Here is a 15,289-nt window from a genome sequence, read left to right on the forward strand (position 1 = left end):
GTTTTAATGATCCAAAGACAATGACAAACCTTTTCCTTAGGAAAAAAAAAATCAGCAGAACCAGGGGTCACGATTTGAAACTCCAGGGAGGAAGACTCAGAACCAATGTCAGGAAGTATTTCTTCACGGAGAGGGTGGTGGATGCCTGGAATGCCCTTCCGGAGGAAGTGGTGAAGACCAGAACTGTGAAGGACTTCAAAGGGGCGTGGGATAAACACTGTGGATCCATAAAGTCAAGAGGACGTCAATGAAGAGTGGGTGGCTTGCCAGAACGACAGCTACTGCCTGGAGATAATACCCTTATTCAATAAACATACACACGGTTACTGCGACTCCAACATCGCTCTAAGCTTCAACGGCAAGAGGAAATATGGAAAAAAGGATTTGCACTCTCAAAGCGGGGAGTAGCTGGCTTGTTACGGCGGTTACTACCCCAAACCAAATAAGCCTGATACTTCACTTTCAATGCATATCCAGCACAGCTCTCTGCTTCAACGGCAGGGGAGAAGAAAAACAACCAATAAGGGCTGAATAACAGTCTGGGTAAAACAAATAAGCATGGGTGTAGCTTGCTTATTGCGGCAATTACTACCCCTAACTAATCAAGCTTGATATTTCACTTGGATGCAGCTCCATCACTGCTCTCTACATTAATGGTGGGGGTGGAAGGGAAATAGAACCAAAGGTTACTAAGAGCCAAGAGAAACAGATAAGTATGAGAAAAAAAGTAGTGTGAAGCTTGCTGGGCAGACTGGATGGGCCGTTTGGTCTTCTTCTGCCGTCATTTCTATGTTATTTCATTGTAAAACTTGTTGCTGCATTATGTTATACTGTAAACCGAGGTGATGTTTTTGAACGTGTTGTGGTATATAAAAAACCTTTAAATAAATAAATTGATTAGGTCTCATTTGCAAAGCAGTGTGAAGTACCTTTCCTAACATTACAGCGAGGCCAAAATGGAAAAAACCAACAAACGCGCAACTATAGTACATGATTGCAAATCGATTATTCCACTTTGAAATGCATACAATACTGTTGCAACTAGCATATTTATATAACTTGAAACAGAGGAAATTGGCAAAATCAGGCCTGAACCAGCAAACGTTTAATCCATTTGTAAACTTTAGGATTTAGAGGCTTTACATTACAGTATAATATAGACATACAAAAGTGTAGAAACTCCTCGTCAAATTGTATGCTTCAATACATTTCTAAGTGAATAGCAGCTGACAACTTCTACATGGTACAAAGCTAAACATGACATCTTTATCTAATTTTTAATACAAATTTACTTATTTGCGGATTTAAATGGACTGAATCAACTTTGGACACCCTTTGAGTTGATTCATTACTCTTTTTTTTTTTGAAGGGTTAATAAAGGCCAAAAGAATTGACAGACTCGTTAGGCCTTCAATTAGTCAGGTGATCACAGTTCCATTGTTAAACATTACCAATAACCCTTCTAACATCTCAAGGTTGTGATTGCTGTTCTATCTACATTCAACAATCATGGGTTCCTCAAAGTAGCTGTCTGAGCGTTTGAAAATGAAGATAATTCTCTTTTACATAGCAGGGAAGACTATAAACATCTCAAAATGCTTCCAGAAACATTGTTAAAAAATGGAAGTTACATAGAACTGATGAAGTTAAGGCAAGATCTGGAAGGCCAAGAAAAATATTTGTGAGAACTTCTTGCCAATTGGTCAGATGTATATATTATTTAGAGTATGTATAGGTCACACAATGAAATGGTCTTGGCAGCTTACAACAAAACATACATAAAAAAAACAAAAGAAAATTAGGTCTTACCTTCGATAATTTTCATTCCTGTAGTACCAAGGATCAGTCCAGACCCCTGGGTTATGCCTCCGCACCAGATGGAGACAGAGCAAAACTTGACAGGCTCTGCCATAAATACCAGGGTGCCACCCACAGCCTGCCAGTATTATGCAATGTCAAAGCAGAATAATCCCCAGCTGCAAACTAACTATATACATGAAGTTCAACCGGGAAACCCTCGGGTCACTACCCCCAACAAGGAACCTGACCCGAAAACAGACAGGAATAATAATCTTCCAGGCCCAAGAAGAAAATTTGGGCAAATTGTAGGAACAGCGGACTCTCCGACTCAATGCAGAAGTGGGCAGGACTCTGGACTGATACTTAGTACTACAGGAACGAAAATTATTGAAGACAACCTAATTCTCTTTTCCCTGTACGTACCGGATCAGTCCAGACTCCTGGGATGTACCAGAGCTCCTACTACTTGGGATGGGACCCGGAGAGGCCCACTCGTAGCACACCTGCTTCGAAATTTCCCTCCCTGGAGGCCTGCACATCCAGCCGATAATAACGTGCAAATGTATGTAACGATTTCCAAGTCGCTGCTCTGCAGATCTCGTGGAGAAATCTGATGACACTCCGCCCAGGAGGCTGCCTGTGAGTGCACAGAATGCGCCTTCAGACCCAAAGACAAGGGTCGACCACCCAAAAGGTATGCGGAGTTAATGGCCTCCATCAACCAACGCGAAATGAGGCCTTGGACGCCATATTACCCTTTTTGGGACCCTTCCAGATGACAAAGATGATCCGAAACCCGGAACTCATTAGTGACCTCTAGATAGCGCAAAAGAGCCCTACGCACATCCAGTTTCATCAAGTCCTTGGAAGAAGGATCCGACCTGTCGAGCTGCGCAAACGCTGGAAGCTCCACCAACTGGTTCAAATGAAAAGACGAAACTACTTTCGGCAGAAAGGAGGGAACCGTCCGGAGACTAATTCCGGACTCAGAGATCCGCAAGAAAGGTTCCCTACAGGACAACGCTTGAAGTTCCGACACACGCCTAGCCGAAGTGATCGCCACCAAAAAGACGACCTTCAACGTGAGGTCCTTCAGAGTTGTCCTTTCCAGTGGTTCAAACGGTGGGCCACACAAGGCCCTTAACACCACGTTTAAGTTCCAGGAGGGACAGGGAACAAGCAGTGGAGGACATAAATGCCTTGCCCCCTTGAGAAACCGTGCAACATCTGGATGTGAAGCCAGTGTCCCACCATCCACCGAACCACGTAAGCAACCTAGGGCAGCCACCTATAGGACAGGCTCTTGGCCAAACCGACTTGAAGAATGGCTAAAATCTTGGATACGGACGCCCGAGTGGGCCAGATTGCCCAAAGTAGACACCAAGATTCGAAAACCTTCCAGAGCCGCACATATGATAAGGAAGTTGAAGTCTTGCGCGACTGCAGAAGAGTGCAGACCACTGCATCAGAATAACCTTTACCTCTTAAACGCCAGGCCGCTAGACAGAAGCGATCTACCTGATCGAAACAGACAGGCCCCTGATGAAGGAGATTCGGTAACACCAGAAGGCACAGTAGTTCCTCCAATGCCAGATTGAGAAGGTCTGCAAACCAAGGTCACCGCGGCCACTCTGGGGCCACCAGAATCACCTCCGCAGGGTGACTCTATCCGAAGGATCTTGCCGATTAGAGGCCGGGGGGGGGGGGGGGGGGGGGGGGAACATACAGAAGGATAGACGTCGGCCAGGGTAAAGCCAAGGCACCCACCCCTTCCGCCCCTGGTTCCCTGCGGCAGGCGAAGAAGCGTGGAGCCTTGGCATTCTGAAAGGTCGCAATCAGATCCATGGCCGGTTGTCCCCCACCTGTCGCATATTAGTTGGAACGCCCTGTCCGCAAGTTCCCATTCTCCAGGATTGAGCTGATGCAGACTCAAAATGTCTGCGTGAACGTTGTCTACCCCTGCTATGAGAGACGCGGCGATGCTGAGAAGGTGCCGCTCCGCCCACTAGATCAATAGTCGAGCTTCTAACGCCACCAGGCGACTCAAGAGTCCCTCCCCGACCATTGATATAGGCTACAGTCGTCGCATTGTCGAACAACACTCTGACCGACTTTCCCTGGATCAGGGGCAGGAAAGCCCGAAGTGCCAGACGCACCGCCACGGTCTCTAAGCAATTGATTGACCAGCGAGATTCGAGCGGAGACCAGAGGTCCTGTACAGATTTCTGCAGACAGACCGCTCCCCAGCCAGAAAGGCTCGCATCCGTGGTGACTACCGTCCATTCTGGTGCCACAAGCGAGACCCCCCGGAGGAGATTGTCCGAACACAACCACCATCCCAGACTGGACCAGACCACCTCCATTAGGGGTAACGGCAGGTGGAACTTCTCGGATACCGGGCTCCAACGGGAAAGCAATGCCGATTGTAACCGCCGCATGTGCGCGAAGGCCCACGGTACCAATTCCAGTGTCGATGCCATGGAACCTATCAACTGCAAATAGTCCCAAACCGTGGAAGACTGATTCTGCAGTAAGGCCCTGACCTGGTGTTGTAACTTGTGACTGTGCTCGACGGATAGAAAAACCTTGCCTTGTTGCGTGTCGAATAAAGCTCCCAAAAATTCCAGAGACAGACGGCTCGAGGTGACTCTTGGCTGTATTGACTACCCAGCCAAGAGAGCGCAACAGCTGCAGCACCCGCTGAATCGCTGAACGACAAAGCACCTCGGACTTCGCTCGTATCAACCAGTCGTCCAGATACGGATGGACTAACAGCCCCTCCCGGCGTAACTGCGCTGCGACCACCATGATCTTGGTGAAGGTGTTGGGGACTGTCGCGAGACCAAATGGTAACACTTGAAACTGATAGTGCTGTCCCATCACATAGAACCTGAGGTACCTCTGATGGTCCTCCCGGATTCTGATGTTCAAGTATGCCTCCGTGAGATCCAGCGAAGAAAGGAACTCCCCCGGTCTCATGGAAGCAATCATGGCCCTCAAGGTTTCCATGCGAAAACGCGGTATCCAGAGACATTCGTTGATGTCCTTGAGATGTAATATGGGCCGGAAGGCACCGTCTTTCTTTGGAACGACAAAGTATATGGAGTAGTGTCCGCTCCCAGATACAATAATCGGAGCAAAAGTCTGCTGAACTGCTTGCCGCTTCTCCGCGTGACCGCACGGGGAAGGGAGAAATCTCAGATTGGGAAGGCGAGCAAAATCTAAAGCGTAACCGTGTTTTATCACAGAGAGAACTCACTGGTCTGTCGTAATTTTGGTCCATACCTCGTAAGAGAGAGCCAGCTGGCCCCCTACTTTCGGTACTGAGGGATGGACCGGCAGGACATCATTGTGCTGACTTACCGCCAACGTCTCCCTCGAAAGGACTGGGACTGCTGCCTACCCCCTCCGGAACGAAAGGAGGATGAAGGGGTACTCGGGCGAGGAACACGAGTCTTACGGTTTCCCCGAAACCTGGATCTGGAGGAGAAGGCCCCCTTGGAACGCGGCCTGTCCTCCAGGAGTCGGTACCCTTTATTTTCGCCCAGCAATTGTATCATGTCTTCCAATTCCTTCCCAAAGAGCATCTTACCCTTAAAGGGCAAGGAACCTAGATGAGACTTGGAGGCCCCGTCCGCAGACCAGTTCCATAACCACAAGAGCCATCTGGCTGAAACAGCTGAAACCATGGAGCGGGCCAAAGTCCTAAGAAGGTCATACAGGGCATCCGCACTATAAGCCACGACTGCCTCGAGGCGACCCGCCTGCCTGGCTTCTTCTTCCGACATACCCTCGTTGGCAAGCAGTTGCTGCACCCAACGAAGACCAGCCCGTAACACAAAGTTACTGCAAATTGCCGCTCGAGCCCCCAGGGCGGAGACCTCGAAAATCTTCTTCAGCTGAATCTCCAACTTGCGATCCTGCAGGTCCTTCAACGCCGTGGTTCCCGTGACTGGGATGGTCGTCCTTTTTGTGACAGCCGAGACTGCGGCATCCACCTTCGGTACCCACAGGACTTCCAGAGCGTCCTCTGGCAAGGGATAGAGCTTATCCATCGCCTTCGTGACTTTCAGCCCCAGATCTGGAGTATCCCATTCTCGAAAGAGAAGATCAGTCACCGAGAAATGAAAAGGGAATGTGGTAGGAGGGCGACTCAGCCCTAACACCGGATCCATGGATCTAAGCCGAGACTCCTCGGGCAGTGTAGCGATCCCTAACTCCTCCAGGATGGCGGGGGATCAGCGGAGTCAGCTCATCCCTTCTAAAAAGGCGGATTACCCTCGGGTCATCCCCCTCCGAGGCCTGGCTCTGCCTTGCCGCTCCCTGCGTCGGTGTGCCATCTCCCTCAGCCCCCCTTGGGGGTGGGGAGGGCTCCTCAGGAAGTTCCTGATCCGAGTCGTCGGGGGAGGACTCGGTGTCCACTCTAGGCGGGAGGACTCAACGGGCGTTTAGACTTGGACCGCCCCTCCGAGCTCGTCTTTTTTTTTTTTTTGTACCTGGAGCTGTCCCTCGTCGGGTCCTGAAGCGGTCCGACTGGGGTGAGTGAGCCGGGCTCCCCAGTATCACCCTAGCTGGGCTGAACACTAACACAGGGTCCTCAACTCTTAGCCCCTGCAATTGCTCGACAAGGGGGATGGTCCCCTCAGGACCTGACAACCCCCTGGGAGCGAAGGACTGGCTGTATCAATGGCTTCTCCTGAAGTGTAGATTTTTTTTTTCCTTTAAACTTAACTGAATGAATAATCCACACAAACAAACATGACTAAACAATACCCCTTTTCTCGATTCAGACTGTGGGAGATGCACCCGAACCATCTGCTGGAAACAGAATAATACTGACAGGCTGTGGGTGGCACCCTGGTATTTATGGCAGAGCCTGTCAAGTTCTGCTCTGTCTCCATCTGCTGGTGCAGAGGCATAACCCAGGAGTCTGGACTGATCCGGTACGTACAGGGAAACAATATTTGCTGCAAATGATAGACCTGCTGATGATAGCGATCAATTCATGGTATACACCTCTTTCCTTCATAGCTACTGTGCTAAAAAGGGGGTGAAGCACTGCAAATGCTTGGTTAATCTAAATTTTGACAGCCACTGGGTTAGAACCTGAAAGCTTCCTTGAAGAAAAAATGTGTTAGCTGCTAAAATGAGGGACTTATAATCCAAGCTGTTCTATTTGCTCTGGATAATGCAGCATTGCTTCTGGCTTTGTTCATTCAATTCAATTTGCGTGACCAAAAAGCTGACTTATTAAAATGTATATAGACAAGACATTTGTAATGTTGCTCAAATAAAACTGCTGTTGATCTGACACTTACTTCAATTACTCTGGAATCAAAATAATCATATATTTCTGTTGAGAGAAAAAAAAAGCAGATTACTATAAATATCTCGCATATAATAATAGACATTCTATAAAGAACTTATGGAGATTTTCCCGTATATGCACACAACTGTGCATACCTGTGAGCATTCAGAAAAAATACCCATCTCCTCCAGGCCCCACAGCCACTGCCTGAAAATTTGACAAGATGCAAAAAGGAAAATTAGTTTCTTACCTGATAATTTTCGTTCCTGTAGTACCAAGGATCAGTCCAGGACACCTGGGTTGTGACCCCGCACCAGCGGATGGAGACAGAGCAAAACTTGTGGGCGGAGCCATATATAAGCCCCTGTGCCAGTCACAGCCCCTCAGTCATACGTAATGTCAAAGCAGCAATGCAACCAAGTAACAAACTGGCTAGAAAAATTCAAACTAACATCGAAAAACTCCAACTTGAACTGGGCTCCCCAACCGGGAGAGCTAAAACAAGCGAACAGCAGAACTTAAGAAATTATGAGCGGACTCTCCGTTACTGTAGCGAAGCCCTGCGGGTGGGATCCTGGACTGATCCTTGGTACTACAGGAATGAAAATTATCAGGTAAGAAACTAATTTTCCTTTCCCTGTACGTACCAGGATCAGTCCAGGACACCTGGGATGTACCAGAGCAAACCTACCGAGGGTGGGAAGCAGAGAGTCCCGCTCGGAGTACCCTCTCTCCAAATCCCCCGGAATCGGTAGCCCGGACATCCAATCGGTAATGCCTGATAAAGGTATGCATGGACTTCCAGGTAGCCGCCCTGCAAATCTCCTGAGGCGATACCTGTGAAGCTTCTGCCCAGGACGCAGCCTGGGAACGAGTCGAATGAGCCCGAAGACCCACCGGAAGCGGCTTACCCTTTACCAAGTACGCTGAATCAATAGCCTGTTTAAGCCAACGCGCAATCGTTGTGCGGGACGCTGCGGCCCCTTTCTTTGGCCCTGAGAACAAAACAAACAGATGGTCGGTTACCCGGAACGGATTAGTAACCTCCAAATAATGAAGAAGAGACCTTCGCACGTCCAGCTTTCGCAGTTCTTTGAACTGGGGATCAGTGGACTCCCCGACCGTGAAGGCCGGTAACTCCACTGACTGATTGACGTGAAAAGACGACACCACTTTAGGAAGGAAGGAAGGAACCGTCCTCAAGGATACTCCGGAATCGGAAATCCGCAAGAACGGTTCCCTACAGGACAGCGCCTGCAATTCGGAAATACGCCGAGCAGAGGCAATTGCCACCAAAAACACCGTCTTCAAAGTAAGGTCCTTAATAGTTGTACGCTTCAATGGCTCAAAAGGAGCGGAGCTTAGAGCGGAAAGAACCCAATTAAGGTTCCAAGACGGACAGGGGGGACGCAATGGAGGACGGAGGTGTTTTGCCCCTCGAAGAAAACGGGCAATATCAGGATGAAGAGCCAGGGAGGTTCCTTGGACCTTACCCCGCAAACAACCAAGAGCCGCCACCTGGACCCGTAGCGAACTGCACGCCAAACCTTTGGTCAGACCGGCTTGAAGAAACGTGAGAATATCTGAAACTGAAGCAGAAAAGGGATCCAACCCTCGCTGCACGCACCAATCCTCAAAAACCGTCCAGACCCGGACATAAGCCAGAAACGTAGACTGTTTCCTGGACCTCAGCAAAGTAGCTATCACCGCGTCTGAGTAACCTTTTTTCTTCAGACGATTCCTCTCAAAAGCCATGCCGCGAGACAAAAGTGATCCGCATCCTCCAAACAGACGGGGCCCTGACGTAGGAGCCCCGCGAACCCCTGGAGACGAATGGGTAATGACACTGACAACTGGATGAGATCTGCGAACCACGGACGACGTGGCCATTCCGGTGCCACCATGATCACATGGAACGGGTGCAACTCTACGCGCCGAAGAATCTTGCCTATCATCGGCCACGGGGGAAACACATAAAGAAGTACATCCGGCCACGGAAGTACCAGCGCGTCGACGCCTTCTGCTCCCCGTTCTCGACGCCGACTGAAGAATCGTGGAGCCTTCGCGTTGTGCCATGTGGCCATGAGATCCATGTGAGGAACTCCCCATGTCCTGCAGATGAGCCGAAAAGCTTCGTCCGCCAACTCCCACTCTCCGGGATCGAGGTGATGACGACTTAGAAAATCTGCCTGTACATTGTCGACCCCGGCAATGTGAGAGGCTGCTATGTTGCTGAGATTTTGTTCTGACCAGGTCATCAAGAGCTGTGCCTCCGCAGCCACCTGTGGACTCCGCGTCCCTCCTTGTCGATTGATGTAGGCTACGGTGGTTGCGTTGTCCGATAGTACTCGGACCGCCTTTCCGCTTAGTAACGGTGAAAAGGCTTGAAGAGCTAGGCGGACCGCTCTGGTCTCTAGCCGGTTGATAGACCACTGTGTTTGAGACGCTGTCCATAGCCCCTGGACCGACCTTCCTAGGCAAACTGCTCCCCAGCCGGAGAGACTGGCATCCGTGGTCACTACCGTCCATTTGGGTACCAGCAGGGACACTCCACAAGATAGATGCTTGGAGTCGAGCCACCAGTGGAGGCTGGATCTCGCTTGGCCCTCGAGTGGAAGAGGCAGGAAAAATTCCTCCGAGACCGGCCGCCATCGGGATAGTAAGGACGACTGCAACGGCCTCAGATGAGCGAACGCCCAGGGAACCAAGGCTAGAGTAGAAGCCATCGAACCCAGGACTGTCAGATAATCGCAAACTCGAGGAGTGTGAAGAGAGAGCAATCGCCGCACCTGAGACTGTAGCTTGTCCCTGCGTTCCTGGGACAGGATCACTTTGCCGTGCCTTGTGTCGAATAGAGCTCCGAGGTATTCTAGGGTCTGAGTCGGTTCCAGTTGACTCTTGCTGAAATTGACCACCCAGCCTAGAGACTGTAACACCTGGAGGACTCTGGCAACTGCTTGCTGACACAGAGGCTTGGATTTTGCGCGAATCAACCAATCGTCCAGGTAAGGATGAACCAGGAGACCTTATCGGCGTAGGTGTGCCGCTACTACCACCATCACTTTTGTGAACGTGCGAGGAGCGGTTGCGAGACCAAACGGTAGCGCCCGGAACTGAAAATGTCTCCCCAGAATGCAGAACCATAGGAATTTCTGGAACTCCGGCCGAATTCCCACGTGCAGGTACGCCTCCGTGAGGTCCAGAGAGGCCAAGAATTCGCCCGGCCTTACCGAAGCAATGACCGAACGAATCGTCTCCATCTTGAAGTGAGGAACGCGTAGGCATCTGTTTACGCCTTTGAGGTCCAAGATCGGCCTTGACGTGCCGTCTTTCTTTGGGACTATGAAGTAAATGGAGTAACGGCCTTCGCCGCGCTGATGGATCGGGACCGGAACGATAGCTCCCAAGCTTTCCAAGCGCCGGATGGTGTCTAGCACTGCCGCCTTCTTGTCCGGAGCTTTGCAAGGAGAGACTAGGAATTTGTCTGCTGGAATTCGAACAAAATCTAATGCGTAACCGTGTCTTATCACGTCGAGGACCCACTGGTCCGACGTAATTCTGGCCCAATCCTCGAAAAACAACGTTAACCGTGCCCCGACATTTGGGATCTCGTGCAGAAACTGAGGCGAGGATTGGGCCGACCGCATTTCATTGCGGCCCCTTGTGACCTCCCGCGGCCGAGGTTCCTCCCTGTTTGCCGAACCGCTTTCCTCGAAAGGATTGCTGCCAGTGAGGAGTCCGAGAGGAAGAAGACCTGTACGAAGGACCTGAGGAATGTGGCGGACGTGATTTTCTGGAACCACGGAACCGTGACCTGGAGGAGAAGGAGGACCGTGGTCTGTACTTATCCTCGGGCAATTTAAACGCCCTGTTCTCTCCTAGGGAGACCATTATGTCATCCAACTCTTTGCCAAACAGTAGCTTGCCTTTGAAAGGCAATGCCCCGAGGTGAGCTTTAGAAGAGCCATCCGCTGACCAGTTCCGTAACCACAAAAGGCGACGTGCCGAAACGGACGCCACCATGGATCTGGCAGAGGTTCGCAATAGATCATGTAGAGCATCTGCTCCATACGCTATTGCCGCCTCTAGTCGATCAGCTTGAGACGCCTCCTCCGGGGATAGACCAGCATTCGCCTGAATTACTTGGGCCCAGCGCAGGCTAGCCCGCATTGCAAAGTTAGTACAGATGGCGGCCCGCACCCCTAGGGCGGAAACCTCAAAAATCTTCTTAAGCTGTACTTCCAGCTTCCTGTCCTGGATATCCCTGAGGGCCGTCGCTCCCGTAACCGGGATGGTAGACCTCTTTGTCACCGCCGAGACTGCCGAGTCCACCTTCGGAAATCTGAGTAGGTCCAGTGCATCTTCAGGGAGTGGATATAATTTATCCATGGCCTTACTAACCTTCAGTCCCAGTTCTGGAGTATCCCATTCTCTAAATAAAATATCGGTCGAAGAAAAATGAAAAGGAAAAGCCACTGCCGGTCCTGTGAGACCTAGCAGAACCGGATCCATGTTGGCTTCCTGACGGACCCCCACTGGCGGAGCCTCAATTCCTAGTTCCTGAAGAATGGCCGGAATCAAAGGGGTCAGCTCCTCTCTACGAAAGAGGCGGACCACTTTGGGATCATCCCCTTCCACGGCCTGAGCACCTTTGCTCGCTCCGGGCTGAGAGAGGCCGTCCGCCGCTGTTCCATCGGCCCCCTTCAGGGACTCTTCAGCGGAATCCGTATCTGTTGCAGTAGAAAAATCTGACTCCGAGTCCTGAGGGACGCCCCTCAGAGGTCGCTTCCCTCGCGGGGGATGACGAGCGGATCCGTCAACTTCCTTAGTCTTCCTTTTCTTTGGGGCGTGCTGGCCAGAACCCCCCTCAGGGGCCCCTCTACGCCTGCGTTTACTGCGCTTAAACTTAAGAACTTTGCGCAGAAGAAGTGCAAAATCTTCAGAAAAAGAACTCGAGTCTGAAAAATCGGGTCCGGAGCCCTCCCGGGACTGAGACCCCTCCGGAGCGACCCCCCCAGCACGACCTGACTGCGGAGAAAGCGCGGGAGGCACGGCAGAATTTCCTGCCGGCTCCCGAGAAATTTCCCTGCCTGTTGCCAAAATGGCCGCCACTCCCGCGCTGAGCGGGAAAAGATCTTGCTGCTTGTCAGTGAGGACACTGGCAGGCGGTGGCGAACGCGCGGTCCGAGAACGGGCCCCCCGAGACGCCCCCGACGAGCCTTCTTCACCCGGGATACAAGAGGCACAGAGGCCTTCCCTCGAGAGACGCGCGCGCGCCGAGCCGCAGGCCCGGCAAGCAGAGCCTCGGGGCATAGCGGCGAAAAACGCGGGAACACAAGCAAGAAAACGGCCTGACAGAAAAAAATAAAATTGAAAAGAAAATAGCACCACGAGCACCCCCTTGCGACCTGCGCCTCCCCCCCGACGAAAACGGAGCGGCAGCGCTAAGTAGCAGAGAGCCGGCACAAGAAAACAAACAAAAAAAATTTAAACCTTTTTTTTTTTTTTTTTTTTAAATTTCCTACCGCTTGTCGCTGTCCACGGTCCTGGAGCCCTGTTGCAAGAGGGGTGAGTGAACCGGGCTCCCCGGTGTCAACCCCTAACGCTGCTACTAGTAAGCCGGGTCCTCGACCCTAGCAGCGGCCTCAACCAGGGGGGGGTGGTCCCCTCAGAACCTCGCAACCCCCCTGGGAGGCAGGGCAGACAGGACACCACTCATCTAAAAACAACCAAATTTAAAAGAAAATGAAATTTAAGAGAGAAAAATCTGAAAAACCTGACTAACTACAACAATCAGTGCAGGCAGAGGCTGTGACTGCACCTGCACCACCTGCTGGAGACAGAGTAAGACTGAGGGGCTGTGACTGGCACAGGGGCTTATATATGGCTCCGCCCACAAGTTTTGCTCTGTCTCCACCCGCTGGTGCGGGGTCACAACCCAGGTGTCCTGGACTGATCCTGGTACGTACAGGGAACCAAAATTAAAAAGTTCAAATAAAACTTTATGCACATAATCATGAAATAGGTGGACTCCCCCAAAAAATCCCCTCTCATGATCCTCATATTCCCCTGACATGTTCTGAAAATGTGATGTGCATCAGATGCAAAATCAAAAAGTGATATAATTATGTGTAGGTATTCATGGAAAACATGGATCCATATGAACCTCTGATGTAAAAATTTGATGTTAATTGGATACAGTATGGATATGAAACAGAAGTGTTATTAGGGAACTGTGTTCACATATTCATGGAGTACAAGGTTATAGAAAAATGACCTGTATTCAACTACTTTTGATTATCCTATTATACCCTGAAAATTTGGTGTTGCTAGGACACCTAACAAAGGCCTGGATTTATCAAAATGCGGTAAGTATCGCATGCGATAACAAAAGGAGCGTGGGTTATGCAAATATTCATGTTATCGCAATTTGCGGTAGTTACCTATGCGAAGAGCTAAGTTAGTGCACATTGCGATAACAACATCAGACTTTGCGATAGGAGCCAAACCTGTGTATTTCCCACATATAACGAGAGAGCGCTCGATACCCTAGATAGGTACCTGTATCCCTATGGTAGGCCCACTTAGTAACTCGAGGTGAGGGTTAGGTATCAGTCTAGGGGGTTAGGGGCCCCTTTCACATTCAATGTTAGATGTACGAACAGAACAGTGGTCTCATGTGAACACTTTATGACCCTCGGAGTGAGGAAACCCACTCCAAGATGAGATTTGGGCAATATTCTCTCAACCTAGCTTGATGGTCTCTCTCTCGGAGCTTCAATTCATCTAAATAGGCCTTGAGGGAGACATCGCGCAAGGCGATAAAACCTTGCCGCCCTATCACGGCAGCTATCGCACAGCCTAACGCAATTCAAAAAGGTGTTAAAAATCGGCGTGAAGTCTGTGCGATAGCTCTTCGCAGCCAGGCAAACCCAGCCCACTCCCCGCCCCTAACTCCTCCTATTTTCCATATTTGGATCGCACCATACGATATGGTTCTATCGCATGCAGTAAACACGTTTTCGCATGCATTAATGGGGCTTTTCGCATGCGCTAAGCCCTTAACGCATGCGAAAAAGCCTTAGCGCATTTTGATAAATGACCCCCAAAGTTATTAGTGGGAGACAGACACAGACATACAGAGAAGGTGATCACAAAAGTCTCTCCCCTTTTGGAAAGTAAGCTACAAATGGCTCAAAAAAGTTAATACAGAAACACAGAAACATAGTACAACATTGCTGTATGTAAGTAATTTACATGTATGTTTAACTTGAGATTGGTGAAGCTATAATGGATAATCTGGGATCAGCAAATTCTTAGCCAAGTGATTTGTGATTCATATTTATGTTTGTGACAGGCACACAATCAACTGAAAGCTTGCAGATCAAATGTCTATGTAGATGTAATCTACAGGTCACCATCACAGTAAAAAAAAAAGTTAGATATACACATAAAAGAAACCATCCAAAGGACAGCATACAATGTTGCCTTTAATGGAGAACCTAAATCTACTAGATATAGCTTGGAGAGCGCCAGCTGCCAGATCAACAGAAGCAGGAAGACACTTGAATCCGTTAAAAAAAAAGTCTCATGCAACAAGTTGAGAAACCCACTCTTGGAGAGGCAACACTGGACCTCATACAGATCAACAGAGTCAATATCACTGAGTTTATGATAGGGGATCACCTGTGGTCCAAGTGATCATCATTTCATGTGGTTCAATGTAAATACTGGATTAGAACCAATCAATAACAAACTAGCTTTCTTCTGTTCTTAACTAAGGCCCTGATTCATCACGGTATTTTCTCATAGATGCAGAATGGGAGAAAAACCTTAATCAGGCAGTATGAATTATCTTAAGCTGTGTCTGGAAATAGGGGATCTAAAAGGTAGACAGACAGACATGAGAGATCAGTTCTCTGAGGATCAAGCCAAAAGTCTGAAAATCCTCAAAGTAAAATGCATTTATTAAAAAACATAAAAAATAAGCTTATGAATTGCGTGACAGAAAATACAAGAAAATTATTCCTTACCTGCTAATTTTCGTTCCTGTAGTACCATGGATCAGCCCAGATGGTGGGTTATGTCCCCCGTCCAGCAGATGGAGTCAGAACAAAACGTCTAGGGGAGGTCCTATATAATCTCACCTCCCCTGCCTCAATTCTCAGTAACTAGACTAGC

At 49.6% G+C, this 15,289-nt stretch overlaps 1 protein-coding gene across 2 annotated transcripts in view; it reads right to left on the reverse strand.

Moving 5' to 3' along the window:
- The window catches only part of MRPS5 (mitochondrial ribosomal protein S5), a 123,319-nt gene that overhangs the window by 60,270 nt on the left and 47,760 nt on the right, over nucleotides 1-15,289 (reverse strand). For both annotated transcript variants that reach the window (XM_029594337.1, XM_029594338.1), the window contains exon 5: nucleotides 7,119-7,153. In XM_029594337.1, the coding sequence (XP_029450197.1) occupies nucleotides 7,119-7,153 (35 nt within the window). The remainder of the gene's footprint in view (nucleotides 1-7,118; nucleotides 7,154-15,289) is intronic.

This window comes from Rhinatrema bivittatum, chromosome 3 (assembly GCF_901001135.1).
Source record: "Rhinatrema bivittatum chromosome 3, aRhiBiv1.1, whole genome shotgun sequence".
Classification (NCBI taxonomy): Eukaryota; Metazoa; Chordata; class Amphibia; order Gymnophiona; family Rhinatrematidae; genus Rhinatrema; species Rhinatrema bivittatum.